We start from the raw sequence: 17833 nt of genomic DNA on the forward strand, positions 1-17833 counted from the left end.
CCCCCCCCCGCCTCCCCCTGGAAGTTCCTGTCACCTCCAGGCCCTCCAATGCTATCTTCTGTCCCTCCCACAGGTGAACCTGGTGCTGGGGGACGGCCGGTCCCTGGGCCTCACCATCCGAGGGGGAGCCGAGTACGGCCTGGGCATTTATGTCACCGGCGTGGACCCGGGCTCAGAAGCAGAAAGCAGCGGACTCAAGGTGAGCGGCCCGACTCCCAGAGGAGGGGGTGGGCACCAGGGCCGCATGCATGGGGTGAGGGCGAAGGAGCCACGTGTGGAGCTCCATGTGGCTGATTTCGGTCAGACCTCCAGCGAGGCCGTGGGCACCCCACCTTGAGGACCGGTCCTGGCCAGGAGTCCCCCTGGCTGCATGCCTCCAGTTGGCAGCTCAGAGCAAAGCAACAGGGCCCACCCCCCAGCCTCCCGAGCTGGTTTCCTAGCTCTCCTCGGAGCAGTGCAGCCTCCCACGCGGTGGCGGGCAGAGGGCCAGCCGAGCTCTTCGTGGCTGCTGCTTTGCAAACACTGTCAATGGCTGCGGTGGCCCCGACTTCAGGTTCGTTCTGGAGCATTGACAGGGAAGAGAGGAGAAGGCGGGAGCTGGGTTAGGGTTGCACCGAGCAGCTCCCGGTTGGCGTTCCATCAGGGCAACCAGCAATTATTGAAATCATATCGTTCGTTCTCATTTTAAAGAACACTAACTGTGTGCCCGGTGCTGCTCATTGGCTTCACACGCGTCTCACTGAACCCTCAGGCTGCCCCTTGGGGTAGGTGGCTCTTACCCACATTTTCCAGTCGGGGAGGTGGACACGGAGAGAAGGTGAAACAGACTTCCCAAGGTCACGCAGCTGACACGTTGCAGAGCAGGACTGAGCCCAGGCCGTCTTTGTTCCACAGCCCATGCTCTCAGCCATTGCACTATACCACCTTGCTGCCAGAACTTGCTCAGAGCACTGGAGGGCTGTGACACTGAGTGAGGCAGAGGCGAGGACCCTGGGCCCAGAAGACAGATGGCCTAATGAATGGGCTAATAAGTCCTGATGCCGGCCGGGGAAGCCAAGGCAGCAGCAACGGGAGCAGTAGCCGTGGGCATGGATGGCATTTGAGCCAGCCTTGCAGAATGCGACAGGTTGGAGGTAGAGGGGCTGGGGAAGAGGGAGCTGTCACTGAGATCATGGGCAACTAGATGGCTGGGGAACGAAGCACAAGATGAGATGCTGTCTTTCTAGCAAAGGGCCTTGAATGCCCCACTAACTTGTGGGAACCCGATTCTCTATGCAGACGCGAAGAAAAGGTCAGGAAGGGTCATGGCAGATCAGAGTGGCGGTCAGCAGAGACACCCCCCCCCCACCCCCGCCCCGTGCCGTGTAGTGGTGGGAGGACTGGAGTGGGCGAGAGGAGGCATCTGTCAGCTTCTTTTAGGACATAGGATTTAATCGGAAGAGCTCTGGGCTTGGAGCCTAGAAGATTGGGTTCGAATCCCAACTTCGCTGTTTTTGCTCTAATAGCTGTGTGACCTTGGACGGTTCCTCCGTGTGTCTGTGCTTCCCTGCCTTTTCCCAGATAAGCATAATAGAGAACACCACTGTCTGAGGGTCGTAGAAAAGATGAGAAGAGAAAACTGATAATAATGGTAATAATAACGTCAGTAATTGTCTCTGTTATGGGCTGAATGCTTGTGTCCCCACATTCATATGTGAGTCCCTGACCCCCAACATGATGGGGTTAGGAGGTGGGGCCTCGGAGAGGTGACAAGGTCATGAATAGGAGTAGTATCCTTATAAAATGGACCCCACAAGTGCAGACACAAGAAGTGGGCTATCTGCAAGCCGGAAGAGGGTCCCCAGCAGAACCCGACCATGCTGGCACCTGACCCCAGACTTTGGGCTCCCAGAACTCTGAGAAATACATGTCCACCATTTGTAAGTCACCCGGTCTACGGTGCTTTGTTTTAGCAGCTGGGACAGCCTGACACAGCCTGCTGTTTCTCTGGCTCTTTATGCCGTGGATCCGTGTACCCACTGCACCCCTGTGGAAACGTGTTCCTCAGCCCATTTTACAGGCACAGCAGCTGAGACTCAGAGCGTCACACAGCCAGTGGGAGGCAAAGCTGGGACTCCCATGCGATAGTTGGGGTTCTGGTTCTGGAACCGTGCTCGTAACCAGGCCAGTCGGGCGGGTGATAGAGGCCCCACAAGTGCTGGCTGGGTCTCGTTGATTCTGCAAGGCCCTGGGTCTGAGCCCGTGCTGTGTTCTCAGGGAAAGATGGCACCTTGATGGGATCCCCAAGAGGAAACAATCTCACAGTAGTCTGTGTGCACGTTTTGTTTAAGAAGTTTGTTATTTTGGAATAATTTTAGATTTACTGAGAAGTTATAAAGGGATTTCCCATCCTTCGTTGATCCAGCTTCCCCCAACGTCAGCGTCTCCCGTAACCACGGTACATTTGTCAAGGCTCAGAAGCTGACATGGGTACAGCACATTTCCACAAACCACACACTTTATTTGGAGTCACCAGTTTTTCCACTAATGTGGTTCACTCGAGCGTTATGCGTTGCATTTGGCTTGTATGCAGTTTTAATTCCATTTATGCCTCCCCCCCCCCCAACCACCACCAAATTTCAAAAAAGATTAATGGCAGTTTCTAAGCACGGAATACAGTTTTTGTTTTTTGTTTTTTTTTTTTAAATAAATGAGTGAGGAAATTGGGGAGAAGAAAAATGAGGGCTGAGAGAAAGGGATGAAGACAGAGCAAGGGTCTTTTCTAGAACACTTGCTAGAGGCAAGACGCAGATTTGGTTAGAGCTTCCTGGCAGCCGATGCAAAGAGAGAAGCAGGTCAGTGACGTCTGTGAGATGAAAACAGAGCAACTGTGCTTTAGAAGCCTGGCTGTTCCTCTTCCTGGGGCCTGAGCACAGTTTCCCTCCGGTGTCTCTTGGAGAGAATGCTGTGTGATGATGTAAGTGGTGTCCTCAGTGACGGGAAATGTATGAGCAGATTCCACCCTTGGTGGCGGATGCGTTCTGATGACATCCATGTTAAAAGAAAGCAGAGAGAGCGGGAAAGATGATGTGTTAGGGTCCAGCCTGAGAGCACTGAGCACATTTTCTCTCTCTGTCTCTGTGTCTCTGTCTCTGCATCTGTCTCTCTCATTACTGACAGATGGTCGCTTTTATTATCGTGCCGTCTACTTACTGAGGAGTCACCGTGTCAGGAACTGTGCCAGATGCTTCACGGTGTTACGTGATTTTTATGACAATGTGTGAGGAGGGAATATTCTCCTCCCTATTTTGCAGGTGGCAGATCCGGGAACAGTGTTAAGCAAGGTGCCCAAGGCCACCCAGCTAAGAGGGGCTAGGTCTGCACCCCCAGCGGCACAGGCTACCTTCGTAACCGCTACTCTCCACCGCCTCCTGGTGGTGATAGGTGTCATTGTCTCCAGCTTACAGCTGAAGAGGTGAAGGCTCATGGAGTTTAGGGTCCAATGCATTCTAATGTCAGAGCTGGGATTTGAACTCAGGCCTGACAGAGCCTTGTGCAAGGGGGGACAGGAGCCCTAGGGTCTGCCGCTGACCAGCTGTGTGAGGGTAGGGGTGTCCTTCCCGCTCTCTGGGCCTGTCTCCGTGCTTGGACAGTGAGGAGTCGAATAGTCAGGCTAGATGATTCGGGAGGCTTTCTCCTAGATTCGCATGTTTTTTTCCGGCCTGAGACTGCCCAGACACCAGGAACCACAGCCACAGAGAGACGCCAAAACAGGTAGCCCACTGGCAGATCCCCCTTTTATGTGGAAGGAAGGGGAGAAGGAAGGCGGGGAGGGATGGAGGCAGGGGACATTACATAGAGGTAGTGGCTGTCCATTCTGCTTCTCCTTCCCTTCCTTCCATTTAATCCGCAAATATCTACTGAGGACTCCTGTGTGCCAGACACTGGGCTCGCCCTGTGGCTTCTGAGCTGAGCAAGACAGAGTGTCTGACCTCCAGGAGCTTTCTTTCTAGTGGGAAGATGGGGCCAGGTGGGGAGGCAGAATTACCCAATTGTTTGTTTAATCAAACAATCAGGGTAAACAACAAGATGGCAAAGCCCATGGAACCGTGTGGGTGTATGACAGGGGAGACCAGCTCTCATCTTGGATATCTGGGAGGACTTCCTGGAGAAAGAAACATTTCTGTTGAAATTCAAAACAAGAGGAGAAAATCAGTGATGTGAAGGAGGAAATGAGAATTTCCGGCAGAAAGAACAGCAAATGCTAAGTCCCTGAAGTGGAATGAAATGTTCCCTGATGCCAAGGAAGGCCGGTGTGGCTGAACGCAGAAAGCCAGGCGGAGGAGAAGGTGCCAGATGATGCTGACAGAGTGAACAGAGCCAGCTCACACAGGGTGTGTAATTCACCCAAGACTGTACAGCCACGGAAAGATGATGCCCCAGATCTGCAGTTAGCAGTATAGAAGGATGTCCAAGGTCTGTTATTAAGTGGAGAACACAGGCTGCAAAGCCACTTATCTGACAGGAGCTCATGCAGGCACTAGATGCAGGTGAAAATATGCGCAGAGAAACAGCCACACGGACCTGTACCGAAACATCGGTGTGGTTATCCGAAAGTGGCGACATTACCGATGACTTTTGCCGTTCGTTACATCCTGCGTGGGGTCTGCATGAAGCGAATATTGCTCTTCTCATCATGAAAACAGCAACAGTTAAAGCCATTTCCCGTCTGGAAGCAAGGCCGCAGAAAGATATTCCGTAGAAGTTTTCCAGTCGCTTCACTTTGCTTCTCAGTGGCAGGCAGGCAAAGGCTTTATTTGTTCATAAAATGCCTGCCTTTGGTAGAGGCCTTTCCTTTCTTGGTCCCCGCCGCAGTAAGGCATTTTATATTCCCTGCCACTGTTTCACGCTCCCCTCCAAGTTCCCTCGAATGTGCTAACACCTGCCTACACTCGGTCGGGCATCCAGGACTGATTAATTCCATTTATTGCCAATGCGCTGTCAGTAGAATCAGGCATATTGAAATGGAATAAAGGGGCTTGGCTTTGTGGGTGGTGGAGCCAAGAACAGGCTTTATTTGTCAACAGGGCTCCTTGCTGCCGTGCAGAGATTTCCTGGGGCAGAAATGCTGCCTTCTGCCTGGCTTCCAGCTGCTCGCTTAGCTTCTGAGGGCCGTGCGAGTCCAGGGGAGGGCAAGTCAACTGCTAGGAGGAGAGGGTCTTAGGAGGAGGTCAGGCGCTTCCCAGCACTTACCCTGGGGGTGGCCGGGTGGAGCGTGGAACTTTCCCACCCTCTCCGTAGGGGCTGACTCCCCCTTCTGCGTGTACCTTTAGGCCTCTTATTCCTTTGCACCTGCCCTGCCAGCTTCTAGCTCCCACCACAGAATGGGCCCTAAAACCTTGTTTGTTCCTTTGAGGACAGCCAGATCGACTGGCATTTAAAAATAATAATGATGGTAGTTGCTAGTTATTAACCAGTTATTATGAATCAGGCACTGTGCTAAATAAACACTTTTGATACATTCCTACGTAATCCTTCCCATGGTCCCACGGCGGGCATTAATAACGCCATTTAATAGATGAGCAAGTGAGGCTCAGAGAGGTGCAGTCACTTGCTCGGGATCACACAGGGATCTGGGGCCCCTGGCCACATGCTTTGCTGTCACCTCCCTTATACCCTAACTTGACCACATGTCAAAAGAATGCATGAGGTGCCTGAATGGCTCAGTGGGTTAAGCGTCCAGGTCTTTTTTTTTTTTTTTTTTTAATGTTTATTTATTTTTGAGAGAGAGAGTCACAGAGCACAAGTGGGGGAGGGGCAGAGAGAGAGGGAGACACAGATCCGAAGCAGGCTCCAAGCTCTGAGCTGTCAGCACAGAGCCCGATGTGGGGCTTGAACTCATGAACCATGAGATCATGACCTGAGCCAAAGTCAGATGCTTAATCTACTGAGCCACTCAGGCGCCCCTAGTTTTTATAATTCTTATTTTTTTTAAGGTTTATTCATTTTTCAGAGATAGAGCGTGAGCAGGGGAGGGGCAGAGAGAGAGGGAGACACAGAATCCGAAGCAGGCTCCAGGCTCTGAGCTGTCAGCACAGAGCCTGATGTGGGCCTCAAACCCATGGATCATGAAATCACGACCTGAGCCAGAGTTGGATGCCCAGCGGACTGAGCCACCCCGGTGCCCCAAGGGTCCAGCTCTTGATTTTCAGCTCAGGTCACGATCTCAGGGTCATGAGATCACGCCCTGCGTCAGGCCCCACGCTGAGCATGGAGTCTGCTTAAGATTCTGTCTCTCTCTCTCTTTCTCTCTCCCTCTCTCTCTCTCTGCCCCTCCCCCACTCATGCCCGTGGGCTCTCTCTCTCGCTCTGTAAAAAAAAAAAAAAGAATGCAGAGAGGGGAAACGAAGGACATTTCTTCTTAGAAGTCACCACGCTTCTCAAGCCCACTGTGGCTGTCCTCCTCCTGCCTGGCTGCAGCCTTCACCGCTGAGGTCATGCCAGGGAGGCCCCTTTCGCTCCCGCTGGTAGGAGTAGGTTGCCATCCTGGCTGGGGTTCGTCAGAGCAGGATCTCTGTTCCCAAGAATGTCCCGCTTTTTGGGTCATCACTCTGCTGCTTGCGGTTGTGGGACACACTGTATCTGGTGCAGCGTCGGTGGCTCGGTGGCTGGGGATGGCCAGCTGCTTTGCGGATCTGTCCTGTGTGCTCGTGAGGGAGTCCACACCGCATTGGCCTCACTGGTGGAGCCAGCTGGGGGCAGGGGGCCGACCCTCCTCAGCTGGGCTTTGCCAGTGTCTGCTCTCCCAACTCTCCTCTAGACTGAGCCAGGCACCCCCCCTTGGCCGACCACCCACCGGTGGCAGGTGACCTCCATACACGGGTCACCTCTGAGCACTCCCCACAGCTCCGGGAGGCGGGACCTCTTTCATCCCATTGTAAATGGGGAGTACTTACTTCATGACTGTCTCTGGGGGGCAGAGCCTGGCTGTGCGTTAAACGCTGTGTGTCCCTGCCCGCGACAGAGCTGGCACACAGTAGGTGTTCGGGAAATATTTCTTCACTGAAGGAGTGAGTCTGGCCGAGGCAGGCCCTGAACCAGGCCTTTTGACCCCAAAGCTTCAGTCACCAGAGCTTCGATCCTGACCATGGTTTCATTTGCATCGTGGCCTGAGCACAGCATAGAACCTGCAATGGTTTTTGTTTTTTAAGGAACAAATCCCACTGAGAAGTGTTAGTGATTTTCACACTCGCCAGGATGCAAACTGATCAGTCAGACCCTTGCCTTCAGAGAGGCTGGCCTTCGAAGGGAGCTGAGTAGCAGCCGTGACCCACAGTGGGGTTTGCTCATCCCGGGGGCCCTGTGAGCATCGGGTGCCTGGCAAAGAGTAGGTGGTGGGAGTCTATCTCTGCTGACAGATCCCAGCCTCCCAGCCTCCCGTTTCGTACGCGGGGAGGCTGAGGGCCAGCAGGAGGGGAAGGGACTGCTGGAGGGTCACAGAGAGGTGGGCCAGGACCCCACACAGAGCCTCTACGTCATCGGGCAGTTCGACCTTGCCAGCTGACTGTGTTTCCATGCTTCCCTGAAATAGCTCTGCTCGGACACAAGAACAGGTTTGGCCAACTCTCCAGGGCTGCCTCCTGCTTGTTCTTGGTGGAGGAAAGGGTGTGGCTCCTATCTATTACTGTTTCATGAGGAGCTTTTAAGGGAGTTTTCGTTTGTGATCATGGCTGATTTTACGGCAGTCCTCATAGGATGGCAAAAATTCAGTATTCGTCTTTATATAATTCCTGACAGTAGAAAAAAATCTTACGTCATTAGGGCACATTGCAAACAATTCTCGGTCTATCGATGCTAGAACTTAAACGAATGGACCAATTTCTTGAAGGATGTAAACTACACCCAAGAAAGATAAATAGAAAAGCCTGGAGTTCTAGGTATGTGTCAGAGAAATTGAATTTGTACTGAACAACCATCCAAAACAGAAAACTCAGGCCCAGACGCTTTCACTAAATGAACCTTTTTGAACAGTTAAGGAAAAAATACTATGCAGTTTCTTCCTGGAAATGAAAGATGAGGCAATGCTTCCCAGCTCATTTTATGAGGCCAGCGTTAAATCACACCAAGACCAAACACATACGAGAACACCGACCGTTCCCCTTCAGGACGTGCTGAGTACAAAAATACTCAACAAAGTAACAGCAAATCCAATCTTTCAGTCTGTAAAAGGGATGTGTGCCGTGACCAAGTGGGGATTTCTTTATCCGAGGAATGCAAACCTGAATCAACATGTGAAAATCAGTGTTGGGACACATGGGTGTCTCAGTCTGTAGGTGACCAACTCTTGGTTTTGGCTCAGGTCATGATCTCACGGTTCGTGAGTTCGAGCCCTGCATTGGGCTCTGTGCTGAAAGTATGGAACCTGCTTGCAATTCTGTCTCCTCTCTCTGTACCCTTCCCCTGCTCATGCACATGCTGTCTGTCTCTCTCTGTCTCTCAAAATAAATAAACTTAAAAAAAGAAAAAGAGTGTTATTAGCAGATGAAAGGAGAAAAACCATAAGGACAGAAAAAGCAATTCACAAAATTCATCGTCCATTTATGATCAAAACTCTCAGCACACTAAAATCGAAGGGAACTTCGATGACAGACGTCCTCACAAACCTCCAGCTAACATATGTCGTGGTGAAAGTGTTCAGAATCCGTTTGTAAATACGTATCCACAAAAAAATCTTTTCTTCCAAGAGAGATAAAGGCTTTCTACTGAAGGCTCTCTTCTAGGATTGGAATAAGGCAAAAACGTCTTTCTCGCCACTCCTGTTCGGTATCATGAGAAGTTGTCATCAGTGCAAGTAAGCCAATAAAAAGAAATGAAAGGCACACAGATATGAGAGGAAGAAATGAAGCCCTATTTACAAAGACTGATTGTCTACATAGGAAGTTGCAAAGAATCTCCAAAAAGGCTCCTAGAACCACTAGATGAATTTAACAAGGTGGAACGATAACACAGTCAGTGTACAAAGAATCAGTTGTTTCTACAAACTGGCAATGAGTCACTGGGATTCAGAGTTCATAAATACAGTTTAGAGTAGCACCAAAAATCATGTAGTTACAGATAACAGAGTACATGTAGCACTTGTATGCTGATGGCTGCGAAACAAAGAAAGAAAGAAATGGAGAGAGACACTGTATTTGTGGATAGGAAAGTTCCATGTGATTGACATGTCAGGCCTTCCTAATTTGGTCTAGATTCAGCACGACCCCCGTTTCCAATTCTGGTAGGTTGAATTTTGAGAGAGAGAGAGAGAGAGAGAGAGAGTGAGCAGGGGAGAAGAGCAGAGAGAGAGAGAATCTTTTTGTTTTTAATTTTTTAAATTTTGTTTACTTTTGGGGGGGGGAGGGGCAGAGAGAGAGGAAGACTCAGAATCCAAAGTAGGCTCCAGGCTGTGAGCTGTCAGCACAGACCCCGATGCGGGGCTCGAACCCACGAACTGTGAGATCATGACCTGAGCTGCAGTCAGACGCTTAACTGACTGAGCCACCCAGGTGCCCCGAGTGAAGTGAGAGAGAGAGAGAGAGAGAGAGAGAGAGAGAGAGAATCTTAAGCATGCGGGGCTCTATCCCTCGACCCTGGGATCATGACCTGAGCCAAAATCAGGAGTCAGATGCACAACCGACTGAGCCATCCAGGCGCCCCGCTAGAAGGCTTTTTGTAGGTATTTACAAACGGATTTAAACATTTAAACGGACAAAGAAACTAGGGGAGCCAAAACAATTCTCAAAGGGAGGAGCACTGTCAGAGGACTCATTACCTAATTCCAAGCCTTACATAAGGCTACAGTAAGCAAGATAGCGAGGGCGGTATTAACGAAGCAAAGACACGGAGACCAGCGGAACAGAGCAGTGAATCCAGATAGAAACCTACACGCAAATACCTAACTGAACTTTGGCAGAAGCGCAAAGGTAATTTTATGGAGAAAGGACGGTCTGTGTGCAAACAAATGAACTTTAACCTAAGTCTCACACCTTACATGAAAACTAATTCAAAATGGAGAAGACAAAGTTATAACACCTCTAGGGGAATACGTAGGAGAAAATCTGTGTGACCTTGAATAAGAGTTTGTGTCTATTTTTTATTATTTTATTTTATTTTTAAATGTTTATTTATTTTGAGAGAGAGCAAGGAAGGAGCAGAAAGAGAGGGAGAGAGAGAATCGAAAGCAGTCTCCATGCTTGGGGCAGAGCCCAACCCAGGGATCGATCTCATGAACAGTGAGATCGTGACCTGAGCCAGAATCAAGAGTCGGATGCTTAACCGACTGAGCCACCCAGACACCCCAACAATTTTTAGATATAACCTCGGAAGCAGGATCCATAAAGGAAAACATTGACAAGTTGGATTTTATTAAAATTAAAAACTTTTGCTCTGTGGGAGACACTTTAAAGAGAACAGAAAGGCAAAGCCACAGGATTAGAGAAGAAAATAGGTTCTAATCACATTTTTGACAAAGGACTTGTCTCAAGAATTTGTAGAGAACTCTCAAAGTTAGCAGCAGGCTTGGGAGACACAGTTTTGTACAGAACTACAGTGGCGGATACATGGCTCTGTGCACTTGTCAGAACTCACAGAACTATATACTACAGAGTGGATTGTTTTTTTAATATTTAAAAAAAATTTTGTCATGTTTATTTTTGAGAGGGACACACACACACACACACACACACACACACACACACACACACGGAGTACAAGCAGGGGAGGGGCAGAGAGAGGGAGACCCAGAATCCGAAGTAGGCTCCAGGCTCTGAGTTGTCAGCACAGAGCCCGACGCGGGGTCCGAACTCACGAACCATGAGCTCATGACCTGAGCCAAAGTCAGACGCTTAACCAACTGAGCCACCCGGGCACCCCGGAGTGAATTTTACCGTACATAAATTTTTAAAACTCAGCAAAGCTGTGGGGGTATAGAAGGAGCACAGACTGAGCCAAATGAAGACCAAGGAATCCAGCCGTATTACAGATAATTCACAGCACCACACCGAGAGGGAACAGGGAAGAAAGGCACTCACCTAAGTCATTTTGAAAAACATTGTTTTGACTGATACTGTGATGCAGAGACAAGGGGAGCTGCACAGAAACACTATATTCCAGTTGGCAATTTTTTTTTTCCTCTAAAGGTATACACATTAGGAATCCTGAAACTACTTCATTTTAGACAATGAGAGCCAGATCTGCACTTTCAGAAAACATGACCAGTAAGGAAAAGGCGGGGGGGGGGGGGCGGGGGGGATCCTTGTGAGGCTGAATTAGTCTAAGGTATCAATAGGGACCCATTTACCAAAAAAAGAAAACAAACTGTATATGTGTACACACACAGATAAATAGACCTGGAAATAAAGCTGTGACTTAGTACACGTACATACAGTTCTTTGCTCCATCCATTCAGAAGGGCTGGGAGCAGGGACACCCCAATAAAAATGGGTGCACCTAGTGCCCAGATCTTAGTTTCTAAATATTCTTTTCTTTTTTCATTATTTTTTCTTGTTTTGCACGTTTATTTATTATTTTTGAGAGACAGAAGGAGACAGCACGAGCAAGGAAGGGGAGAGAGAGGGAGACACAGAATCGAAAGCAGGCTCCAGGCTCTGAGCTGTCAGCACAGAGCCCGACGGGGAGCTCGAACTCACAAACCACAAGATCATGACCTGAGCCGCAGCCGGACGCTTAGCCGACTGAGCCCCCCAGCCGCCCCTCTGAACACTATTTTCTAAATAAAAGGAACCAAGGCTCTTTGTAGGAACGGTGATTCCAGATGTCAGGCAGGGAAGGTACAAGATAAGCCTGGGGGATCTTGTGGTAGGTCCCACAAAGTACCCGTGTGCTACAAAATCAGTCACGGAACTATTCCGCATATCAGCTACACACAGAGCCTCGCGGAAGAGCTCCCAGTGGCCAAAGGAGAATGCGGTAAATATCCATGAGTCTGTACTAATGTAATTACATAAAGAGCTGAATAAATAAATAAGGGAGAAGCAACAATTCTTTCCTAAGGAAAAATTCCCATTAATAATCGTGAAAGGAATACGGGAAGAGGAAACCACCATTAGAACATTACATTATAGGAACAACTGTCACAGGCGAGATGCCCCCGTGGATGTTAAATAGTGGGCAGAGGTTTAGGCAGAAACAGGATTTGGGGTTTTTTTGTTTGTATTTTTGTTTTTGTTTTGTTTTGTTTTGTTTTTTGCATCGTTTGAAAATATCTCCACCAATATATTTCATCGTCATGAAATGAGTAATAATGAGTTTACAGTGGAGAATGCTGGCAGATACCAGCTTGGCTAAGTGTGTATTTTTTTTTTTTTTAACAATCTTTACTTCTTTTTTTTCTAGTTGTAAACACAGTTGTAGAAAAGTCAAGTCATAGCCCTGACCGGGGTTGTAGTGACCATCCGTCCTCCCTTCCGTCCAGCCCCAGAGTGTGAGGACTATCACCAGTTGGCATGTCTTTCCAGACCTTTTTTCTGTCTGGCCTACTGTACACACAGAGTCTCGGGGACCCTTCTTGTTCCTTCTGTTCCTTTTATGACCTGACCATCAGCTTCTTAGAAAATCGCCTTCCTTTTTGGTCCAAAACCTGACATCCCTGGTTTATCACATTTGGATTAAGTTGTTGCCACTACAGAGCATTGAGATGGCCCTCCTCAAAAATCAAAGCACAAAAATGTAGCAGAGGTGTAGCACGCTTGTTTTGATCACTTCTTACTGCTGTGATTTAATGCCTGCAGTGTCCTCTCTTCTTCTGCCAGTTAGAGAGGAGGGGACATGCCACGGAGAAAGGGCGGCATGTCTCCTGAGCCTGCCTGTTTCCTCGCCTTCCTTGGGTGTGGTCTGGGGAGAGCCCATTGGCCGGGTGGCAGAGGGGAGCGGCCGTGTCCCTCCCCGCCACACCCCAGGCCCCCCACGGGTCTGTCCTGCTGCTGTGGGAGCACCGTGGACATTTGGGTGGGTGCCAGGTGCTGGCATTCCGGGGGACACAGCGAGGTGTGTGTGACACAGGACCTGATTTGGGTCCTCCACGTGCTCTGCGTGGAGACTGTGTTGAAGGGGCCGGTGGGAGCGAGAGACAGTGGCGGCGAGGACTCCTGGTGCCCCAGGTGAGTGTTGGTGAGAGAAACACTGACAGCAAACCCCCACCAAGGGATCATTCTAGGCCCGGCACCCCGCTCGGTGACTTTTATGTTCCACCTTAATGAATCCCCAAACAGTCCCTGCAGCAACTACAGGCCGTGTGTATCCTCCTTCATGGAAAGATAAGCACACGGAGGCTCAGAGAGGTAGTCGCTGGCTCAAGGTCACACAGCAAGAAAGCGGTAGTGCTGGGGTGGGGATTGGCTCCAGGATCTCGCCTGTTATTAGCCACTTGACCCTTCAACCCTGAATTAGTGTGATGGCAGCCGGGCACGGAGCCTCCCTGCTCCTGCCTGTGTTCTCCACTGCTAGCAGATTGGGAACACCTCCCCAGTGTTTCCGCACACTGTGCTTTTGGACTTGGAACCTGGAGGAGTCTTCTGGCTCTTCTGAAGATGTTTAAGTAAAAACACGGGGAGGGGCGCCTGGGTGGCCCCGTCCGTTAAGCGTCCAACTCTTGATCTCAGCTCAGGTCATGATCTCAGGGTTCACGAGATTGAGCCTTGTGTCGTGAGATTGAGCTCAGAGCTGGCTAGGGATTCTCTCTTTTGCCCTCTCTCTGCCTCTCTGCCTCTCTGCCTCTCTCTCTCTCTCTCTCCCTCCCCCACCCACAAAATAAATAAATAAACTTAAAGAAAACAAAGCCTGGTGAAAATGGCAGAAGGTACAGCAACATGAGAATAGTAGTAATAATAATAGGGCCCAATAATGATAGAAGGAAGTAACTTAGGGCAGAGCAGTCTTCTAGATATTTCCACATGACAGTAATAATAATGGTAATCACCAGCAATTGGAGAATGCCCCCCTGTGCCAACCAGGATGCACAGTGAGTGCTGTGCCCGCACTGAGTCATCTAGTCCCCCCAGCAACCCTGTGAGGGGACACTAATATCACCCTCATTTTAGAGATGGACAACTGAGGCCCAGAGAGGTTAAGTAGCCTGCCTAAGGTCACACAGCTAGTAATTGGAAGGGCTGGTGTTCGAACTCAGGCAGGACTGGCAGTTAGTCACAGAAACCCCTTTGCCACCCTTCCTTCCCCTCCGAGTGGTTCTCAGGCAAACTGGGGGAGGAGCGCAGGACAGAGCGATATTCCTGCAGTGTGCATAATAACAACCGCGAAAGAAATCGCCTGGGGGCGCCTGGGTGGCGCAGTCGGTTAAGCGTCCGACTTCAGCCAGGTCATGATCTCGCGGTCCGTGAGTTCGAGCCCCACGTCAGGCTCTGGGCTGATGGCTCGGAGCCTGGAGCCTGTTACCGATTCTGTGTCTCCCTCTCTCTCTGCCCCTCCCCCGTTCATGCTCTGTCTCTCTCTGTCCCAAAAATAAATTAAAAACGTTGAAAAAAAAATTAAAAAAAAAAAAGAAATCGCCTGTTGACCACTCACGGTGGACCCGGTCCCGTCTGGGTGCTTTCTGAATCGTGCTGTGCTGTCCTCGCCACGCCCCACGAGGAGGTGCTGATCGGCAGTCACCATCCCCGTTTTCCGCACGAAGGAGCCCTGAGGCTCAGTGAGATTAAGCGACCCGCCCCAGAGCCGGTTCTTGCTTGGCAGGGAATCGGTGATTCAGACGCAGGGCCTCACCTCTGCACTGTCGCCGGCCGCACGGCTGAGCACAGCCGAAGGCCCGCCATTGCTAATGCGGCTTTGATTTTGTGTCGGGAAGGGCTTTGTCTCTGTTTCTCTGCCTCCAGATTCTCTGTCACTGATCTGCTGACAGCTCTTTCCACTCCCAAGGACAGCAAGTGATCACGTCCTGCACGTCAGTGCCATTTCATGAGGCTGGCTGCGGAAACTTTGGTACCCTTGTGGTGGCAACCCCACAAGAAAGAATACTTAGCGGAGCTGAGGGCTGTTGAGTGGGGTCTGCTGTGGGTCAGGAAGGGGGACCCGGGGCCCGGACGGTTGGATGCTTGCTGTCCCCACCCACGTGAGGGCATGGGCCTGGCTCAACTTTTAAGATTATTTATGTAAGAATTTATGAGTAAAGGCATGCTTTAGCAAGAAGGTGTTATTGGGGGGGAAATTAATAATAGCAGATAGCAAACAACTACCATACCCACTGTGTATGGTACAGGCAGTATGACATCATTACTGGGCGCTGTTCTGTGGTGGTTAGATGCAGGCACTTTGAAATCAGAGTTGCTGGCTATGTCACTCTGTGTCACGGCACTCGGTTCCGTCATTAGTAAGGCTGGGATAATACCTCTAGGAACGTCATGAGCGCATAGCCAGAGAATCTCTGTAAAGCACTTAACACAGATAAAAGTATACAAAACACACTGGCTTTAAAAATGATTTCTGGTTGGGGCGCCTGGGTGGCTCCGTTGGTTAAGCGTCCCACTTCGGCTCAGGTCGTGATCTCACCGTTTGTGAGTTCGAGCCCCGCGTTGGGCTTTGTGCTGACAGCTCAGAGCCTGGAGCCTGCTTTGGATACAGTCTCCCTCTCTCTCTGTTCTTCTCCCGCTCACACTCTGTCTCTGTCTCAAAAATAAATAAAGATTACCAAAAAAAAATATTTCTGGTTTTCAGTCTAACCCCACATTTGTCCTGTGTGTGGACGGGAACAGTGAGGCTCAGAGAGTGGGAGTGATTTGCCCCGGGGTCACGTACCAAGAAGGGGCTGGCCATGGTCGGGTGCCTGGCTGTCTCTCCTCTGACCCCCACTCATGCAGCGTCCACTGTGGGCTGGCTCCCAGGTGAAGGACCCATCTGGTGCTGCCTGTCCATGATGGAACAACTCCGGTATTCTTTCCAATTCCTCACTGGTGTGCCAGCCTTGGCCCCCCGGGGGCCGCTCGCGAGGGATGGTGGCAGAGCAGCCCCTGATTACTTTGGGGACTCGAAAGTCCCCTGGCTCCTTCGGCAAGCGGTAGGATAAGAACTTCTATGTGATTGCTGAGCCCCCACTTACAAAGGTCCGGCTCTGCTGCCCTTCCAGAGCTTTCCTTGGGGCTGCCTCTCCCTGAAGCACAGTGGCTGCCCCTCGATCCTGGACAGGGGTCCACGAACTGCGAACCTCAAAGTTGGTATCTTGCTTCCCTTCCCAAGGACTGCAGAGGGGACAGTGTGCTTCCTGTCAATTCCAGGCTTGCGTGCATGAGCACTGTCTCACTCTCTCGCTCCCTTTCTTTCAGTAAATAAATATAAATATATATATGTAATAATACCACCAGCACCTGTGCCCCAGGTATGGTATTCTCAGGATGCAGTGAGGTAATAATGCGTGTAAAGCCCAGTGCCTGGCACATGATAAGCACCCCCAGAACAGAAGCTCTAATTGTGTGGGTGATTTTCACTAGCCACACAAGTGTGGGTGCTGGTGGGTGAGATCCGGGTGTAATGGCATCTGAAAGTCTCCGGCAGCTGATGAGTCTGGGCTCATGAACATCTTCCCCCGCAAGGAGCCAGAAGGTGATTGCTTCCTCAAGAAAGCCAGCACATACCAGGTGACTGTCTCAGCCTCTCCCCCCTGGTTCTGCCGCATTCTCCAGCCTTCCTTAGGATACCCTCTTAGCTGGGTTTGTGACCTGGCCTCTGAATGGGTGGTTAATAAATTGCCTGGCCTTTAAAGGGGCCCCTGCCAGGGCAATAATTGCTCCCAGGCAGGCTGCTCTCAAAGAGAGAAACACTTAGTTTCCGCAGGGAGACCTATTAGGGCTGGAGCCCAGCTGTGGCTTGCCCTGGTCACAGGATAAGGTGAGAGTGTTCATTCAAGTGCCCAGGGCCCCCCCCGGACTGTCCTGTCTACCGGAGGGAGATAGCCAGTGAGGGCCGGCTGCAGGTCTCCTAATCCCTCATTCCCAAGTGGCTGAGAGAAGGGCCTGGCATTGCTGACTGGCAGCTGCTGGCAGGGGCGGGGGGGGGGGGGGTGGGTGGTCGTCAGTGGCCCTTCTGGCTTCCACATGCCATGCCAAGTTCAATGCCTGCACCTTGAGAACGTGCATAGTTTGCTGGATCTGACGAGTGTGTTCTCTCATCTCCTAAGGGACGTAATTATCATTGAGCATTTCCTCAGCCCCTGCTGGGGGATAGGGTACAGGTCGAAGGCTTTGAGAGAGGTCGGTAACCGTACTGGGCAGTGCCTTGGACCCTTGACCGTGCACACGAATCATCAGTCTTTGTCGAGTGCAGAATATGATTCAGCTCGTGTGGCAGTTATCAAGGCTGCATAACCACGCTGTCACCACAGTCCTGCCCACCCTCACTGAGGGCCAGGAAGTAGCCAGGGCACGGCAGGGAGGGTCATCTTGGCTCCAGGATGTCTCAGGCCACAGCCAGAATGCTCAAAGTCTGGACACTGGAGCCATTAGAAGGCTCTTTTCCTTTTGCGTCTGGAGGTTGGTATTGGCTGCTGGCTGGGGTCCCTGTTCTTCTCTGCAAGGGCCTCTCCATGCCACCTTTCCACAGAGCTAATTTGGGTTTCTTCCTCCAAGTGATAGGGGCTTAGAAGGTTTGTCTAGAGTCACAGGTCACTGGCAGAGAGGCAGGTCGAGCTGTGTTCTTTTTGTGCCCCAACCTCAGAAGGCATCAAGCAGCGCTCAGCTGGGCTCTGTGTTCACAGTGGGCACAAGCCCATGCAAGTTCACAGGGAGAGGAGTTACTCCTGATTGGTTTCTTAGGACCACTCTAATAAACCATCATAAGCTTGGTGCCTTTAAGC

General features: G+C 50.7%; 1 protein-coding gene across 5 annotated transcripts in view; it reads left to right on the forward strand.

Annotated features, from left to right (window-relative positions):
* WHRN (whirlin) overlaps positions 1-17833 on the forward strand; it is a 94843-nt gene that overhangs the window by 37499 nt on the left and 39511 nt on the right. For all 5 annotated transcript variants that reach the window (XM_058694395.1, XM_058694396.1, XM_058694398.1 and 2 more), the window contains exon 3: positions 74-199. In XM_058694395.1, coding sequence (XP_058550378.1) covers positions 74-199 — 126 coding nt within the window. The remainder of the gene's footprint in view (positions 1-73; positions 200-17833) is intronic.

The sequence above is a fragment of the Neofelis nebulosa genome, chromosome 12, assembly GCF_028018385.1.
Source record: "Neofelis nebulosa isolate mNeoNeb1 chromosome 12, mNeoNeb1.pri, whole genome shotgun sequence".
Classification (NCBI taxonomy): domain Eukaryota; kingdom Metazoa; phylum Chordata; class Mammalia; order Carnivora; family Felidae; genus Neofelis; species Neofelis nebulosa.